A 17,815-nucleotide genomic window follows, 5' to 3' on the forward strand; every position below is an offset into this window, starting at 1 on the left:
GCAATGTCTGACATACAGTACCCGCTGAACATTGCCAACTTTAAGAACTTGCTTCTGAATTAACGTAACGAAGTCTTCCTTTAATCGACAATATTTTGAAAGATAATGTACTATTTACCATGTGGCAAGGTTGTAAACTTCTCACATCGTAGTTTTGAATGCTAGCGTCTCAAAAGTAAATAGAAAATGTTCTAGAATGCAGAAGTGACAAAGTTGCAAAGTTATCAACGGACATAGATTCTCCAGAAGTCACCAGATGCAGCAATTTTCTCCAAAGTATTATCACATTGCCATGTGTTAGAACCTAGCCAAGTGATCCAGTGATAGCTACCCACAATGAATGCTGAGTATACAGACAGCTCCTTCTGCCCTTCATGTCCCCATTTTCAAACACGATACGCGCCCTTTTTCATCCCCCATTCTACGCATCTACTCGCGAGGACTGAGTTGTCTCCCTCAAGTTTCTCAAATGAACCACAAGCTTTGGGAAAAACGTCGGTATCACCGCCAAAAAAGCGACTACAGCTTCACTAGAGGCGTTAGCGGCTGTTTTGACGTGGAAAGTTCGTCCAGGTTGCTGTTTACGGCAGTGGAATCTCAGCTGATTGAAAGGTAAGATTGTTCTCAGTTCTCGCATACCGTCAGGTGAAAGAACCAGCTTGTTGTTGTAGTAACGATTGATTCCCCTGTATGACTTCTTAACATCCAAACTGGTCGGGGTAGACGACTTATTTATCACAATGTTATATATCAGAAGCCAACCTCCTAGCGATAGAAAAGAAAGAAAATATTTTAAAAAGATGTAGATAAAATGGCAGGATTCCTCCTTTTTCTAAAACTATATAAATTGTATTCCCAGCGCGCAGTGGTTATAACATTAAAATCTTCTACAAGTACACCATATCGTCACGGCAACCATGGCGACTGAGGATATCATCTGAGCCTCTTTAATTTTTTTTGTGGGCCTTTTGTAATTTCTAGACAACACCGAAGACAAATTAAACCTTTTTAATACATGGAAAAGAGATAATAAGGCGACGACTTGTTTTATTTTTTTTTCGAAAGTTGAAGGACCCATGATCTGCTTCCTAAGCACTTATCTGTTTTATTTATCTTTTATACCTAACAAATAAAATTATATTTCTAACCCCTGATTTGAGTCTGATTTAGTATTGCACTGGTTACTTAGGGTTCACTAACTCTTTTTCACACAAAAACAAATCATAATCACTTGTGCCTCATTTACACAAGGAACATTTATTTCTTCAACTTCACGGAGAAAAATTTTAATTATATTCGAAATGTTATTTCACCACTTACCTCCATCAGTTGTCATATCACAATATACCTTTAAAGGGTTTCCATTCCGTTCAAGGTCGATCCAGTACTCCCCGTTCCCTTTAGATCTTCCAATTTCCCGTATGTGCTTGCAAGATTGAGCAGGATAACTGGAATGCCAGCCAAGAACAGCTGAAAATGAAAAAGGTTGTATTCTATCTGAGAAGAAGACGAAAAAGATTCTCCTCAATTGGCAAATGAATAAAGGGGGTAAGAGCGATTGGCTAACGCTCAAAACTTCAGTTTTTAAACTCTTTACAGTGGCCAATTTACATTATCAACTCAGTTGATGATACTAAATAACCTTCTTCTACTGTGGAAAAACGGCCGGGTGTTACGATCCAAGGGTTTTTACCATCTTAAATAAACGAAATATGACATATCCAATGGGAACTTGGTTGTTGAAGTAGTGTGGAGTTAACGCGTGAAACGCTATAAAATTTCTGTTACATAATTCGCTTTTCTTGGAGTCACTATGATATAACAGTTCAAAAATGATATCGTTCATTCTTTGATCCTGCCTCAGGTCAAAAACCAAGCGTACTCACGCGCGAGACATCCTCCATAGTAGGACCTGTCGTTTTTCGTCGTAATAACGTAGTGGAAGCTAGGACTGTAGGAGATCTGTGCAGTTAGAATTGCATTAATCCTTTTTCAACATGCAAACTCAAGAGTTCTTACATTTGACGCTGTTGTCAGTCATGTCACTGACTTTCCAGGAAGTCAGGTGCTTTTGATGCACTTTGTTTGGCTTTTAGATGTCTGCCATCGTATGATCGGAGCGTGGTATTAAACAGCGCGAAACAACATAATCTCGCACAAAAGGAAAAAGACAGAAACTGCACAAACAAAACAAAAAATTTATAACAAATACTGTTCATCCAAAATTTCTTAAACTAAGGTTTATAATTTCAATTGGTTTTTTTTCTTTCTTTCAAAAGCAAAGCTCGTATCCCTGTAACACCAGCAAGCACAATATTTGTCATTAAGTTTTGGATGATTGACAAAATAAACCATAGGTCAATCAATGAGTTACTTTTGATTAAGTTCCTTGAGGCTGCTGTCTAAGAGGAAGCAACTGAAATATCTTGTTTTATTTCTTCGGGTCATACTGCAGCACGTAGATCATAAGTTATGACCATTGGGTCATAACTGGTTGGTTTTAGACGGATCGAGTTAGAACAGAAATTCTAATCCAGCCTTATTTAAAAGCGAGTTTTAAACAGAAGAAAACTATTTTCCCTTATTAAATAGCACAGGAAATTTGTCAACGGTACTTAGCTCAAACCTTATTAAATTTCTTGGAAAGACGAATTTGCAAACCCACGCATTGTGGATTATGAAAAAGGCCGATGCCATTTGTGGGGTTGAAAAATACAGTGGATTGCGAATCGACTGAAAATCACCGTCTAATTTTTTTAATTGGTCAATTTAGTGGTTCAGATCGTGTGTACCTTTGTAGATATTCGGACTGTCTTGCTCACTTTGTTGGCCTCTCTTAGACTTCGCTACTTTTTAGTTTGGCATTTGTAAAAAGTTAGAACCACTGAACAAAAACAAAATGAAAATTTCCTTATATCTTTCGTCGCTCTTTAAACTTTGAAGGAAGTTATGACGAGCCGAGAGGTGGGATTCAGTTATTTTTTTAATCCGCAGGAACCCCATCCGTTATTTACTGGTTAACTTAGCTGTTGCAGACTTCATGTACGCTGCATTTATTGCTCCGAGCTCCCACCCTGACGGATTTATTGGCTCAGGTTTATACCAATTTCTTACCGACTGCAATGTTGCATGGATGGGAGCCATATCCTCGATTGTAACTTTGGTTATTATCTCCATTGAGAGGCATTATGCAACTCTTTCTTCATTTGATAACAAAGGGAAATTTAGCGAGCGTAAACTGAAGGTATAATCTCAGTAATCATCATTTCAATTGATCAAGAGGTTGTGGATCAATGTCAGTATCGGATCTACTGCCCACCTACCCCTCTCCTAACTCAACATTAACCCTAACTTGTAACCCAGTTGACTTTTGTTGGATTAAAGGAGGGGCAGGTGCGCAGCTGCGCTATGTTCGTATCCAGATCTCGCGTGGTCTTAAACCTTATGGAGCCTCCTTCATTTCGCGATTTTTAACAGTCACCAAAAAACGCGAAATTGAATACTAAGAAGGTAGCGTCGTTAGTTGATTTTTACTGGCCTTCTCGGATCACAGAAAATCCAGAAATATTTTGGAAAACAGCCAAGACAGTCAAGTCACAATTTTTTAACCTCCTTTGCGCAGCTCATGATTCCAAGTATTTGGACCTTCTCACTGATTCTCATTTTACTTCTGCTCCTTGTTACGAGCTTCATTGAAGGGAAAACCTCATGCGTGGACATCTGGCTGGAACAATGAATGCCCAAATATTAACTATTGGCGTGGGTGGCACTGGCCCTCATTACGTTGTCAGTTATGGTTGGGTTATACTCCAGAGTCATCTATACATTATGGCTGAAACGCGACACAGATCACCGACTCACCTTCCAACAAAAGGAAGAGCTGCATGTTCGTGTCGAAGTTTGGCAAGAAATTTCTTTCCCACATCTCATAAGTAAGTTCTGTTGCGTCATTTTTTGTAATGCGATGTCATTGATGAGAAGGGGAGCAAATGACAAAATGTTTACACTTGACTGTAAAAATGGTGAGTTTGTGGTGTTCAGATGAACGAATAAAATAAATGTATAAATGACTAAAGGTAGTTACTCCGGATGCTCCCATGCGGTGATTACCTTAACAAGAAAGCCTGAATGAGGATTACCAATAAGGCTCTTACCCTTTTTTATCTCGACTTTACTCCATTCTGATATCATGTTTCTATTGACTCGATATGAGCAGATAAATAGACAAATAATTCAATTTTCTTGTTTGGTCTGTTTACTCTGCAATAAGAAACGGTTACGCGTTTTCCTTAGCGAGAACAGACTGATTGAGCTCTTTCCCGATTTATTTCTTAAACAAAAGTATACGATCTTGCCCTCCATTCTCGCTCCACAGGGTGTCATTAAGGGGCGAAAACGAATCACCTTGATGGTCGTGGCTGTAAGTGTAACATTTGCAATATGCTGGGGCACGAATCAAATTGACTACGCTATGATGTACGTAGCATCCTGCGACATTGGTAAAGTTCCCGTTGCCATTTGTAACATAATGGTCTTGTCTAATTCTGCCGTAAAAGCGCTTGTATATCTCTCTCTTTAACCAACACTTCAGAGAGAATATGAATGCAACAACATGCTTCAGTAGCCTACCATCTAACAGGATTTACCCCACTGATAATCCTGTACAGCTCGCTGACATCACCCTTTCGACACAGAGGTGAATCGTCTTTCATGTAAGGAACAACTAATCATCCTCTGTTAATAAAGGAATGGTCGCTTTCCCTTATAATTGAATTTAACTTACAAAGCTTTAATGAGCATAGAAATATACGATAGCGTATGGCTTGGGTCACGTTAACAATGTCTAAATGATCCTAGACTCTAGGATCGTATAGTGGCTCTAGCGCACTCGGAATCTAACTGAAACAATACTCTGTATCAGCTACAGGTACATTATCTTTGGTTGTTGATGTTTTTAACCGTTTCCTGATTTTTTTTAATTTTTTTTTTTATTCTATTATCACTTGTATCAAAGTAAACAAAAGGTCAAGTAAACCTGATGTCCATTATGTCAAGAAAACACAGAGAACTATGTTTCGCATGGTATTAACCTTCACGTTCTCATGCATGTGGAAACAAGGACAGAGAGCAAGAGGTATGGTTAAGGGTAAGAGAAGCGTTGGCTTAAGGATTAAAGCAGTATCATTTGAATCGAGACCGGGGTACATTTAGATCTCTAGGTTTTTCCACTCGCCAAAACCGCAATCTTGTTCCCAGTTCCTCTCTGCCGTTAATTTTTTCCAGCCTCGTTTTGATGAAGATTTTATCCCATGAATCTTGCAGTTCCTCGCGACCTCGAGAGAACTGTCGTCCATGCTTGTTTAGCGTTAGTAGGGAAAGTGGTTAAGTTTTCAGACAAATATGGCAGCAGTAGACGGCGCTGGGTTCAATTTGGATGAGGACGTTGGTGCTAAAATAAGTGGATTTCGCAAGGAATACGACAATGACCGCGATGGCCGAGAAGATTACGGTAAGGGACCATTTTTTAACAAATGCAGCGAAGATCGAACTGAGAAATCCATACAGACCTTACAGTTTGATTTGTTGTCTCGATCACCTTCCTACAAATTTTTGGTAAAATTTTTGTTAAGTTCGGCGTGTTAAAATGGTTAACGTGAAGTAGATCTGATTGAGTAGTTTCACTGAAAATCCATAGAAGACTGAATAACGTAACAAGTCCTAGAGGTGAACGATCGTTTAACGTTGCTATATATTCATTTTAATGATGCAGTTATAAGCGTTTTGTGTATGAGCTCGCTTTCATGTAGTTTTAAGTCATGTTAAAATTGAATTATCAGATCATCTGATCACCTTAAACTCTTCTTTACTCTTGTATTTGTTTTATATTTCGATTTTCCTAGTATAAGTTGAAACTGTCAAATTATTTAATTGTGTTTCTTCGTTTACACTGATGAGATGATGAGTAGATGATTTCAGGACCACTTTTAACTTAAGTAACACACAGAGGAGTGGTACATTTGTAGATGAGTCAGAATTTGAAGAATTATTTTTATTTCTTATACATTCAGAATTCCAGCTACAGGTATTTTAATGATGCATACATCAAGGATTTAGGAATCATACATACATTTACATACGTATATGTGACCCTCCACGGGAAAACGGACACTAACGCTTTTCCGTTTAAGCTGCAAAACCGTTTACTATCCGTTTATATCCGTTTAAACGGTTCATGAAAGCGTTTAAACGGTTTGCTTATCCGTTTAAAAAAATTTGCATCCGTTTAATGCTTTAGCTAAAACGTTTAAGCGGTTTGCTCATCCGTTTAAAAAAATTTGCATCCGTTTAACGCTTTTGCCAAAACGTTTAAGCGGTTTGCTCATCCGTTTAAAAAAATTTGCATCCGTTTAAAAAAATTTGCATCCGTTCGACGCTCTAGCAAAAACATTTAAACGGTTTGCTTACCCGTTTAAAAAAAAAAGCTATCCGTTTAAAGTTCCACGGAAAGCTTTGGACTGTTTGCCTATCATTCTGTAATAGGCAGTTCGAAGTATCAATCTTACGTTCGCTCGATACTCGCCGGTTCTTGAAATACAGAAAGACCGTATCTTATTTTGGTTTTATCTATTGCGTGATCATAGTAAGCGAGTTCCGTCGCATCCTTTGACAAACAAGTTAAATCGGCTACTCTCTTTCTGTTTATATCATCTTGATTCATCATTCTTGGTTTTATTGACAATCATTTTAACGGCCCCGCTTGGTGCGTGACACCGATTCGACCTTTTATTTGCAATGGAACTTCATTGCGTTATTTGACCTTGAAAGGTCTCGGCTTCAGACAAGGTGGCGGCATTGCATATGCAAATTTGTTTCGCGAAACTTCCGAACAGGAAGAAATGAAGTTCATTTTCAATACTAATAAGAATAAACAAAGGAGAAGATTATGAGTTTCTCGCGGTAGCCGTTCAGGATATTCGGCAGCGAAACTATTCTCAGTAAATTGCGCTTATTTCATGAATGTCACACGAAAGCGGCAGTAATTAACCCAGAAATAAAATGCGCAAGTATATGCAAGTTATTACTTTTCAAATTATCATGCTAAATATTTTCGCTTTAAAGGATAATTATCCGTTGTCACTCTGAAAGTTTTTCCGCAGAAGATCTCGCCGGCTCAACCACAGCCGTTAAACATTAATTTTAAGCTCATCGTTTGTCGATTTTGGTCAACCGTTTCTCGGTTCAAGCCATCCGTTTTTGGACTTTGGTCAACTGTTTAACGTTTCGGACTGACCGTTTTTATTTTTGGTCAACCGTTTAAAAGTGTGAGCCATCCGTTTTTGAACTTTGGTCAACCGTTTAACGTTTCGTGCTATCCGTTTTTATTTTTGGTCAACCGTTTGAAGGCCTAAGCTATCCGTTTTCGGACTTTGGTCAACCGTTTAAATTTTTTGCCATCCGTTTAAGCGGTTATGGCATCCGTTTAAACGCTTGAGTTAACCGTTTACTATCCGTTTACAACCGTTTTTCGAGACCGTTTAACGGAAAAGCGTTAGTGTCCGTTTTCCCGTGGAGGGTCACATATAACCGTACACGTTCGGAAGGAGAACAAATAATTGATGTGGTATACTCATGTGCTACACTCTTTACAATGTCTCAGTGAGGAATTTTATATCATAGCTAAGCAGTGGTAACCAAGAAGAGTAATGAATAGCATGATGAAATAGTGAAGTAGAAGTTTTGTATTTTAGTGGCAATTTATGTCTTGTGTTCCTGTATCCATCCTTATGTTGTTGTCTATACTTGTTGTGCAATTTTCAGCATGTAAACATAACATTGATGGAAGTGGAACTGATATGTGTCACCTACTCAGTATCAAAGTATGGTTAATCAAATCTTTTTGACAACCCTGTATCAGTCAGAAGTTGTTATAATCTTCCACTATGCTAATGAGTACTTTTTGGAATCATGGAATTCTGTCTATTTTAATTGTACCTTTTATACTTTTATTATTTTCTAGGTGACCGCTCAAGAGATAGAGGTGATAGAGGCAGAGATCGACGGCGCAGGTCCAGGTCAAGATCAAGAAGTCCTAACAGAGACAGAAGAAACTTTGGTGGTGGAAGGGACAGATATCGAGGGGGAAACAGGTGATGTCATATACTCTTTTTTAAGGATATACTTGTACTTAGATTTTAAATAATTTGATGTCCATCTTTTATAATTGTGAAGAAGCCATTTGCTTTTGAATTTTCATAAAAAATGCGAACCCACTGCTTCATGAGGTTTGACAGGAGTTCTATTGTAGTTTGCACATGAGGTGATGGATACTCACAGGGTACTTACAGCTTAAGGCACTCAGCAAGTGAATTATCAGGATTTACCTGGAAGAGTTCATTGTTTGTGAACAAGTACAGGTAAATCCCAATAATTCATGAGCAATGAGTGCATTAACATTTTTAAATTGAAATTGAATACACTGCACAAAGAAACACTTCTTTGAAACCACTATACAAAATGCAAAAACACTTCAACTAGCTTGAATGAAAAATGTAAAATTCACAATCTTACCTTTCAAAACAGATATTCCCTAAGCAGTTGCTTTCTTGGTGTTTTTAGGAATTCCATCATCATTAAGAGAATTAATCTCTGCATCTGACAAATTGTCGAACTTTGAGTCAGCCAAAGCCATGGTGTAATGACAGTGGTGTGTTGAATTTACACCAAGGCTATTACACCACAATAATGACATCAAGGAGTTTGTTTTGTCACAACCAAGTATCATGTGGTACTAATCAGCCAATCAGAAAATTGGAATTCATACAGTGTATGAAAGTTGAATGATAAATTTGTTTATTTTTTGACAAAATTTATCCTTAACCCTTTAACTCCCAGATAAAATTTTTAATTCTCCTTACTGTTAAACCATACAATTCTTGTAATGTTAGTTTAGAGAATTTGGGATTGGATTAACTAATTATCCTCAAATTGATAATTATTTTTCTTTATTCTCATCACTTACTTGGTTGATATTGTATAAATATTGTAAGGAGAAATTCTGTCTTGGTCACTCATGGGAGTTAAAGGGTTAACAGAATTTATATGCTTTTAATTTTTCTTTTTAGGTCCCCCTCACCACCACGGAGAAGGAGAAAGAGGTAAGAATCAAAGAGTTAAATTTTCTAGTGTTACAGGTATACCAAGTGTTACTGTTGTCACATAAGTTCCATATTGATTTTCATTCATGTCTAAGGCTGTATAGTTTGTTGTTTACTCTTTCTGATTTTGTTCCTGGTGTAATGTACCTTACACGTATATTTTCTTTTGAAGGGAAAGCTTATGGGACAGGCCTCCAATTGGATATGAGCATTTGACACCTGCACAGTACAAGGCTATGAGAGGTAAAGTTACATTTCAAGTGAACAATTATTATTGATTTTTACATTATTGCATTAGATCCAACGAACAATATATATTAGCTCTGCTAAAAATTAGGTGTTGTTTTATGTAGAACTCTTTTGTGAATCTGACAGGAATTTAAAAAATACTGGTTGAACAATACTAGAATAAGATCAAATATAAGTCCAGGTTGGTGCTGTAGACATGTTGTCCATACTACTACAGCTACAATTATCAATAAGGATTCAAAGCGTTCTCTGTTTTCAATGTTAGTCACTGAACGTGCATGTATGTTCAATGAAGCAACCAAAAAAAAGCAACTTTCTCCAGACTTGACTTGTAATTTTTGTCTATTTCTCTTCAAAGAATTGTTTTCCAAAATTTGAGTCACCAAACTCATGGTGAAGCTTATCCGTATTCATGGCTTATAGTACTTTCAGTGTTTGGGATTGTTTAGGTTATCTTTTAAAAGCTCTTGTTTATTTGTTGTCAATCAAAATAGCTGCTGGTCAGATACCAGTCAATGCAGGTGGTCCAGTCCCAGGGGGCACCGTAAGCAGTTTGCCACAAGGAAGTCAGATGACAAGACAGGCTCGTAGATTATATGTTGGAAACATTCCTTTTGGTATAACAGAGGTGTGTTCTGCATAATTATAGCTGTAGTTTCATTAGATGTGGAACCCTTTCACTCCTAAGATCATTCACCTAATTCTCCTTACTGTCTGTTCTACAACTCTTATGATATTGGTTTGAAGAATTTTGTATTGGATCAACTAATAATCCCCTAATTGATACTTTTCTCTATTCTCATCTCTTACCCACTGATATTGTATTGATGTTGTAAGGAGAAATTCTGTCTTGATCATTCATGGAAGTTACACATGTAAAGGGTTTAAGTTAAAATTCTATTTAATTACTTGTACATGTAGAGTGAAGGTGTGGCAGTTGTGTTTTATGGCTTCATTTTTTGTATTTATTGATTTTTTATTGGTCACATACAAGCAATTTAGCAATAATTTATTGATAATAAAATAAACTTGAAACATTTAGCTAAAGGTACTAGTAAACTTTTTTTTCATGAGTGGGAAACAGTAGGAGTATTTAAGTGGTCTCAGACATTCCACTCTGCCCACATGTACTATAGTTTCCTCTTTTCTTTCCTATTTTCCTTTTTATCAATTTTTTTGTTTTTCCCCTTTGCTTATTTGATTTTTATTTGGAATTTGTTACAATGACCCAATTTGGAAAAATGAATGAACTCTGACTTGGGGTGGCTACATACAATTATTTATACAAGTGTTGAAAAATAGAAATTGTTAACAGATAATTCTCTTCTCCAACCTGATTTTCCATTTTGAGAGCTTTGAAAGTACTGACATGTGGCAGTTGAAGTAAACATTGTCATGTATTTTTATCTCCAATACCCTGATACCCTGTATTCCTTCTTCAAACATAGAACCTGATGATAGAATTCTTCAATGCCAAAATGCAAGAGGCCAAGTTAAACACAGCACCAGGAAACCCTGTCATTGCTGCACAGATCAACTTGGAGCAAAATTTTGCCTTTATTGAGGTACATTGTTATGGTCTTGTTTCTTTTTCCAGGTATTCGTTTGTTTGCTGGCATTTGTGTATTTTATATGATTGGGACCACATATACATGTATTAATGGTTTGAAATTGAAGTTGTCATCAGCCAAAAGTAATAACAAAGGAAAAATAGCAGAGGAATAGGCTAGCATTGCTGGCCATCTTTCATCAAATTCTTGCTACATACACCTGTATTGTTGCCATCTTTTTGTCAATCCTGTCTTTGTTGTTGCTGGTGGAGGTGGTTTTAATAAGATCTTGTTATGTTTTGAATGTAGAATACACTTGCATGGTGTGTGTATTTAATTTAAAGCAATCAATATATTCTGCAGTGTTAACTCATTTGTTGTTCTCCCAAACTTACCAGCTTCGTTCAGTTGAAGAGACCACTCAAGCTATGGCTTTTGATGGAATTATTTTAGAGGTACAGTTCAGAAAGTGTTGTAGTTTGGTCTCAGCAAATCTAATGTCAATGAACACAAGTGGAAAGAATTTGACTACTGTAACTATTAATTTATTGGTTACTTTAAGGGAAGATAAAATCACTCTATTTCCTCAAATAAGTGCCCATCTCTTAGGCCATAATATCAAACAAGCACTCCTCTCAAATAAGCACCCCCCCTTCTTCCCTCACTTTCCTTTTTTATCAGCACGCCATTTACATTTTTTTAGCTTCAATTACAGTGGAATCAGTACAGGTTAATAGTTTCTTAATGAGCGCCCCCTCAATTGAGTGCCCTTCTTTCAATAAACACCAGGGGCTTATTCAAAGAAAAAAAGAGTTTCATTTATTAAGAAAGACTATCTTGCTACACTGTACCTGTAGTTTACAGAATCAATAATATTTTAGTATATTTGACATTTTGTTTGATTGTTATATTTTAGGGCCAATCATTGAAAATTAGAAGGCCTAAGGATTACCAACCTATTCCAGGAATGTCAGGTACTGTGGTCATATGTTTATTTATTTTTTTAATTTGCATGTCTGTGTCTGTACAGTTCAAGTCTTATTATTTTCTTTAATCAAGTTTTCTCCTATGTTTGACCTTTTAATTACTTAAACTTATAATGCAGACACAACAAAGGGGCTAGCACAAGAGTGGTTAAAGACATGCTAAAGCACAAGAGAAAGCATTGTTTTCTTAATGCTGGTTTGTGGTGTGTGTGTTTAAATGTACTTGCACATGTCTAGCAAGCTAGCGAGAGCAGCCAATTGTTGCTTGCTTCACTGATGAAGAGCATGCTTTTGGCAGCTTTCTATACATGAAACCAGCCATTAAGAAGATCACTCATCCAGAGAGTTTGAAGCATACTTGTAATTAGTAAGGTACTAAGTGGTTGTAGTAAAGCTATCATACTTGTTATAGTTCCAATTTTTTGTAGGCATACTTGTATGTGCAATTCAGGACGTTCATCTTCTGCTCATATTTTAATGGTTAATATTCTCTGTTTCTACAAGCAAGTACAGCATTTCCAGATGCTGACACCCAATTTTTAATTCTACAGAAACAGCCACAATTCATGTGCCAGGTGTTGTTTCAACTGTTGTGCCTGACTCTCCACACAAGATTTTCATTGGAGGTTTGCCAAACTACCTTAATGAAGATCAGGTAAGATGTATGGGATGCATAGGAACTAGGTTGCAAGGGAGTGGAAGTGTGTTGACAAAATTGTTGAAAAATGATAGGCATTATAACTGAATAAAGGTTACAAAATCTTGTGAAGGTTCTCTGTCAATTAGACTCAGCTGAAGTGCAAAAAATTTGATTGGGATCCATTAGAAAAATTTTTACCGTGCAGCCGTGTCATCTTGATACATTTGATGCCACACTGCAATGGCTTAAATGTGTCAACTCTCTTCCCTCAGAATGCAGGATTCTGCAAGAATGAAAAAGAAAAAAAAACTTTGGTAGAATATTTGGCAGCTCCAAAAAGGAAGCAAATTAACTTCTAAAGACAAGAAAATTTCTCTCATTGGCAGGAATATCATAGCAACGAACTAATGCCAAAATTCTACTTTTGTTTTTTCAGCAATTGTGTTTCAGCCTTTCTATTTTTTTTAGATCAACAATTGTGAACCATCTTCGGCTTATGAAAGACTCCACTCGCAACACACTTCTTTTTCAGCAATTTCTTTTTTTAGATGCTGTGTTCGTGTAGACAAGACATGAATAGATTTTCAATCAGAATAGAAATTATGACTTAGTCTTTGCAGCAGACTAAATCTAAGATCAGATCTGGTAACAGACATGAATAATGACTGGTCAAAACAATGCTTTTAGGCTACAAGAGAATTTAAATTACAAGTTAATAAGTGGAATGAGAGAGGCATATGTCTTCCTATACTATCATCTGTCATCTCAAGAGTAGTGGTCATGTTAGAGTAGAACCAAAGTTGTGTTCCAACGACAACCTTCATTGTAGATGTTGTAAATACATGTACATCCCTTTCTTAGCATACCGCACTTAGTTGTAGGTCTCAGGAATTCAAGTTGTTTAAAAGGTGTACTATATTTCTGTGGCTCTCTCCAAGTACTTGTGAGTCAGGAAATGATACTGTGGCTTCTGATGATGGGTTGCACTTCTTTGTGTGATCAATGTCAGAAGCTTCTTCCTCTGTTAAGAACTTGGAAGAGCTTCAGTTTTTCAATATCCAAAGTCAGCTCCCTGGTGTAGCTTTCACTTTAATTCCCCAGGAGTAGGTGGTTTTTGAATTTAAATCAGTTTTAAATGAAGAGACACTGACATTTTACGCTTTTATTTCCCCCTCATTTGATCCCTAGCTTAGGGGGGCCTAAATTGGTCATCAAAACTGGCTAAAGGCAAGTTCTTCTGCATCAATTGTGTGGAAGGAGGGATTGATGGAGAGTGATGTATGCACTGCAGATGTGTCTTTAAAATCACTTAGGCGGGAATGAGACACCTACAGCTATAAACTGTGGAGCATGAAACAAATTGAAAGAATTTGGTTTTTTTATCATTTGATATTAAAATTTGGCGACAGAAAAAGCTGATACAGGTGTCTTAAGACTGTCTACCTTAAAGTGGCTTTGAAGTTGAAGGGTTGTTCTTTGTTGCAGAGCACATGCAATTTAGAACGATTTGATAAGCATTGAAGCACTGGCATTTTCCACAAGTGTTCCAATTGTGTCAAATTTTATCCATGTTCTCTTGAACTGTTCGGTTCTGATGTGACTCAAATTTAATGGTGATGTTGAAGTGCCAAGAAAGTGCACAGTACAGTGTGTATGGAGTATTTGTGTAGCATAGCAACTAATGCAGCATCCAAAGTTTCAATTCCAAAGCTTCCCTGTCAAATCAAAGCCATTTTCAACTTTGTTGCTGTCTTATTGACTGAAATTTCATCTTGTTACACCACAATTTAGCACCTTGCTTCTTGTGCATCTTGATATGAGTTTCAAACAAAAGCTTGAAGTATGGTGTTACGTTTGGGTGTGTATGATGTCTTAGAAGTTGTCATGATCCAAGGTAGTCTGACCAGACAGTGCTCCATGTAAGAAGCAAACAGATTTCCCGCCCCTCAAAAAAAAAATGAAAAAACAAATGAATAAACACAATGTACACAGTTTTAGCTTCTACTGGTCTGACTGCCTTGATATCCACTAATATGTGGTTTAGTTAAAACATTTTTATTTTATTTTTTTAACCAAAGTTGCGACCATCTCCCTTCTTTCTGCAGGTTAAGGAGCTGTTGGCATCATTTGGTGAGCTCAAAGCCTTTAATCTTGTGAAAGACAGTGCAACAGGCCTCTCAAAGGGTTATGCTTTCTGTGAATATGTGGATCTGAACATTACAGATGTGGTAAGTGGCTTGTAGTACTGTACATTGACTGATACTTTGGATATGGTAGAGAAATGATGACAGTGCCCAACTTTGTCGACTCTGAACTGTTTTGTTGTACGTTTAAAATTCATGAACTGTTTCTTTCAATGCAGGCTATCACTGGACTCAATGGTATGCAGCTTGGAGAGAAGAAGTTAATTGTTCAGAGAGCAAGTGTGGGAGCCAAGACCAACATGAATAATGTAAGGAGGGAGATAGAGTAGGAGTGCAGAACTAGCTGACCGACAGACAGATGGATTAATCAACTGAATCAATGTAAACACTTTGAATCAAATGGTCCAATTTTTTTTTTTTTACCTTTTTTTATCCTCCAGCCTGATGCAATAAACATGATTCCAGCCCAGATGCAAATACCTGGTCTTGACCTGTCAGCCAATCTACACAACAGTGCTACAGAAGTTCTGTGTCTAATGAACATGTTGGACATAGAAGAACTCATGGATGACGAGGAATATGAAGGTAACAAAAATGTTAAAAGAGGAAGATCCCTTATCAAAGTTATGTTGATAGAACATCAAATTCTCGTAGTAACTATCAGGGGGCAGAGAATTATATTTTCATCTCGTCACAAGCGCGGAAAAAAAAGTTCTGAGCACCCACGAGGAATCGAATCTCAGAGCTTCGGATTCGGTGCTGCGATGCTGTGCCGCTGCGCCACTGAGTCTTAACGGTGTTCTGGGTCAGGTGGTAAATTTTTTAACTTGGTAATTAATTTCCATCAAAGGATATCTACTGTGACAGTAAGGAGGGGTCCCATGTTCGATTTAATACCATTGATTCTGTTCTGTGCGGTAGAAAGCTCTGTGTAGTTCAAAAAAAGAATGAAAAACCTGACAGATTTTTTTGCATGTTCAAATTCCATAATGCTTACCGATGAAAGATTTTTCGTTGGCAGAAATGGTTAAATGATCTCTCTTTTGTTTTATCATCCAGAAATTTACGAAGATGTTCGCGCAGAATGTTCAAAGTATGGCACAGTCGTCAGCCTTGAAATACCAAGACCTGTGGAAGGTTTTGAACCACCTGGCTGTGGGAAGGTAATTACTTGTAGCATGACGTACCTTTTCGATTGGCCAGTTTATCCGTAATGGTTACAACCCGAGATGGTCTTAATGTACGTCACCTTCGTCCTGTTATCAAATGACGTTTTCTCAGCTTTTCTGCGTAATGGTCTGTGGGCTTTTTTTCCCCTTCTCCTTAACCTTAACTGTAATATTTATATTCTCTTCTCTGTCCTCTTTATATTTCCTATGGGACTGACAAGGAGAATTTGTTTGACAATCAGGAGTTTGTTGAATTGGTGATCGTTTCCTTTATTCGCAAGGATCAACATTTGATTCAGTGATACTGTAAAGAGAAAGTGGAAGCCAGTCGCTTTTAGGGGATGAAGGGTCCATGTTTTTGTTAGGGGATATACATATTTTTTTTTCATGGCTAAGTTGCTTCACACTCTCCTCCCGTTCCTGCCAGCACCCAAGAGTTCAATCCTGCAAAGCGCCCGTTAGAAATTTGTAACTGACGGACATTTCATTTGAAGAAAGGCCGGGAACGCTAAATATTACATGAGTGGTCCCCTTTTGCGTTGGTGGGGTAAGGTAGAAACGTCCGTTAGATCATGAGAGAAAGAGAATAACCAAGCAAAAGTAATGTAAAGTGTAAGATTGAAGAGGTAGTTATTTTTAGTCTCTCCTACAGCTGTAGGTGTGGAAGGGTTAATATTGGTAACTTCCTGCCTCAAATAATACTGACTGAGTTTATTCTCTTTCAGATATTTGTGGAATTCGGGTCATCAGACGACTCTAAGAGCGCTGCCCAGGCCCTGGCCGGCCGCAAGTTTGCTAACCGAGTGGTGGTGACGTCATTCTACGCTCCAGAAATGTATCATAGGAAGGAGTTCCATTAGTTGATGACGTCATACTGCCGTTTAAAGCTGAACCGACAGTTCAACACCCTGTCCCTTTGATAATATGAAGTCTTTTTGTTTTACAACTCTTGTTTTAGAGTGCTTTTCGATCAAGCTTCTTAGAGCCAAAAACCAAACTACAACAGCCTATCCGAACATTCATTAAGGTAAATACTCGAATAAGCCAATGAGATTTTCCACGTAATACATTTAACTGGCTTTTGACGCAGAAAAAATGAGAAATATCGAGTTGTAGCGGGTTTTAGTTTTACATCTGATCGATGTGCATTCAGGAACACATTTGTTTGCTTAAGTTTGAAGAGAATAATACAACACTTTCAAGAAAGAGAAAAGTTCAAGGCTGAGAAGTTGAACTTCGACAGATGCAATTTTGTATAGGAATGCGATCGATGGCTTTTTTAAAAAAAAAATTCTTGCAGTTCAATCGGCGAAGTAGCAGATTAACGAAGCTAGAGTTCGGAAAGTGCTATTGACTTTCAACAAGTGAGTTACGTTTTTCTTTAGAAAGCGCTATCTTCTAGTTTCTTTTGCAGACGTTTTCTTTATAATTTAATGGCCACCCCCGTGAAGTTTTTATAACTGACATCTACTGAAGCTCAGCAAGAAGTAGCGAAACCTAAGCAAGCGGATGGTTCATATGTTCCTGAAGCATGTTACGATGTGTCGTATGATCATGTTTTTAACTCGTATGCTGATTTGTTGATGTGCTTGGAAATACAACATCACAAAAGTGTTTTTCCTTTGTTCTAATCTACTCCTTTATATTAACTGTGAAGGTGGTCTTGATAGAGCCTGCCTGTTGGTTATGGGTGACTGACTGGCTGACTGATGTTGAGAACGCCGTCACCAACCCTGAATTTTCAAAGTCGTCGTTTTTTAGTTCTTGTCTTAAACTCGGTTACCTTCATGACGGTGTCGATATCTTATTACTGCTGTAGTTATCTACAAGTGAATTGTGGGATAGTAGTCCGTTGCAAGTGACCTCCCTTCCCCCACCCCATTCCCCAGGTTTTGTCTACAACCCAGAACTCATTCCTTCCC

At 37.5% G+C, this 17,815-nt stretch overlaps 1 protein-coding gene and 1 pseudogene across 1 annotated transcript; one reads left to right on the plus strand and one right to left on the minus strand.

The window, feature by feature from the left end:
• Positions 1–224: 224 nt before the first annotated feature.
• Positions 225–3,187, minus strand: LOC131791010 (uncharacterized; annotated as a pseudogene).
• A 2,152-nt stretch (positions 3,188–5,339) lies between these two features.
• On the plus strand, positions 5,340–17,509 carry LOC131791000 (splicing factor U2AF 50 kDa subunit-like). Its single transcript, XM_059108302.2, has 14 exons — positions 5,340–5,509; positions 8,018–8,147; positions 9,123–9,155; positions 9,328–9,398; positions 9,899–10,032; positions 10,853–10,969; positions 11,353–11,409; positions 11,871–11,928; positions 12,492–12,595; positions 14,686–14,808; positions 14,943–15,032; positions 15,165–15,309; positions 15,784–15,887; positions 16,619–17,509. Exons 1-14 carry the CDS (start codon positions 5,401–5,403, stop codon positions 16,751–16,753), a joined length of 1,410 nt encoding a protein of 469 aa, XP_058964285.1. The 5' UTR covers positions 5,340–5,400; the 3' UTR covers positions 16,754–17,509.
• Positions 17,510–17,815: the final 306 nt, after the last annotated feature.

The sequence above is a fragment of the Pocillopora verrucosa genome, chromosome 8 (assembly GCF_036669915.1).
Source record: "Pocillopora verrucosa isolate sample1 chromosome 8, ASM3666991v2, whole genome shotgun sequence".
In the NCBI taxonomy this organism is placed as follows: domain Eukaryota; kingdom Metazoa; phylum Cnidaria; class Anthozoa; order Scleractinia; family Pocilloporidae; genus Pocillopora; species Pocillopora verrucosa.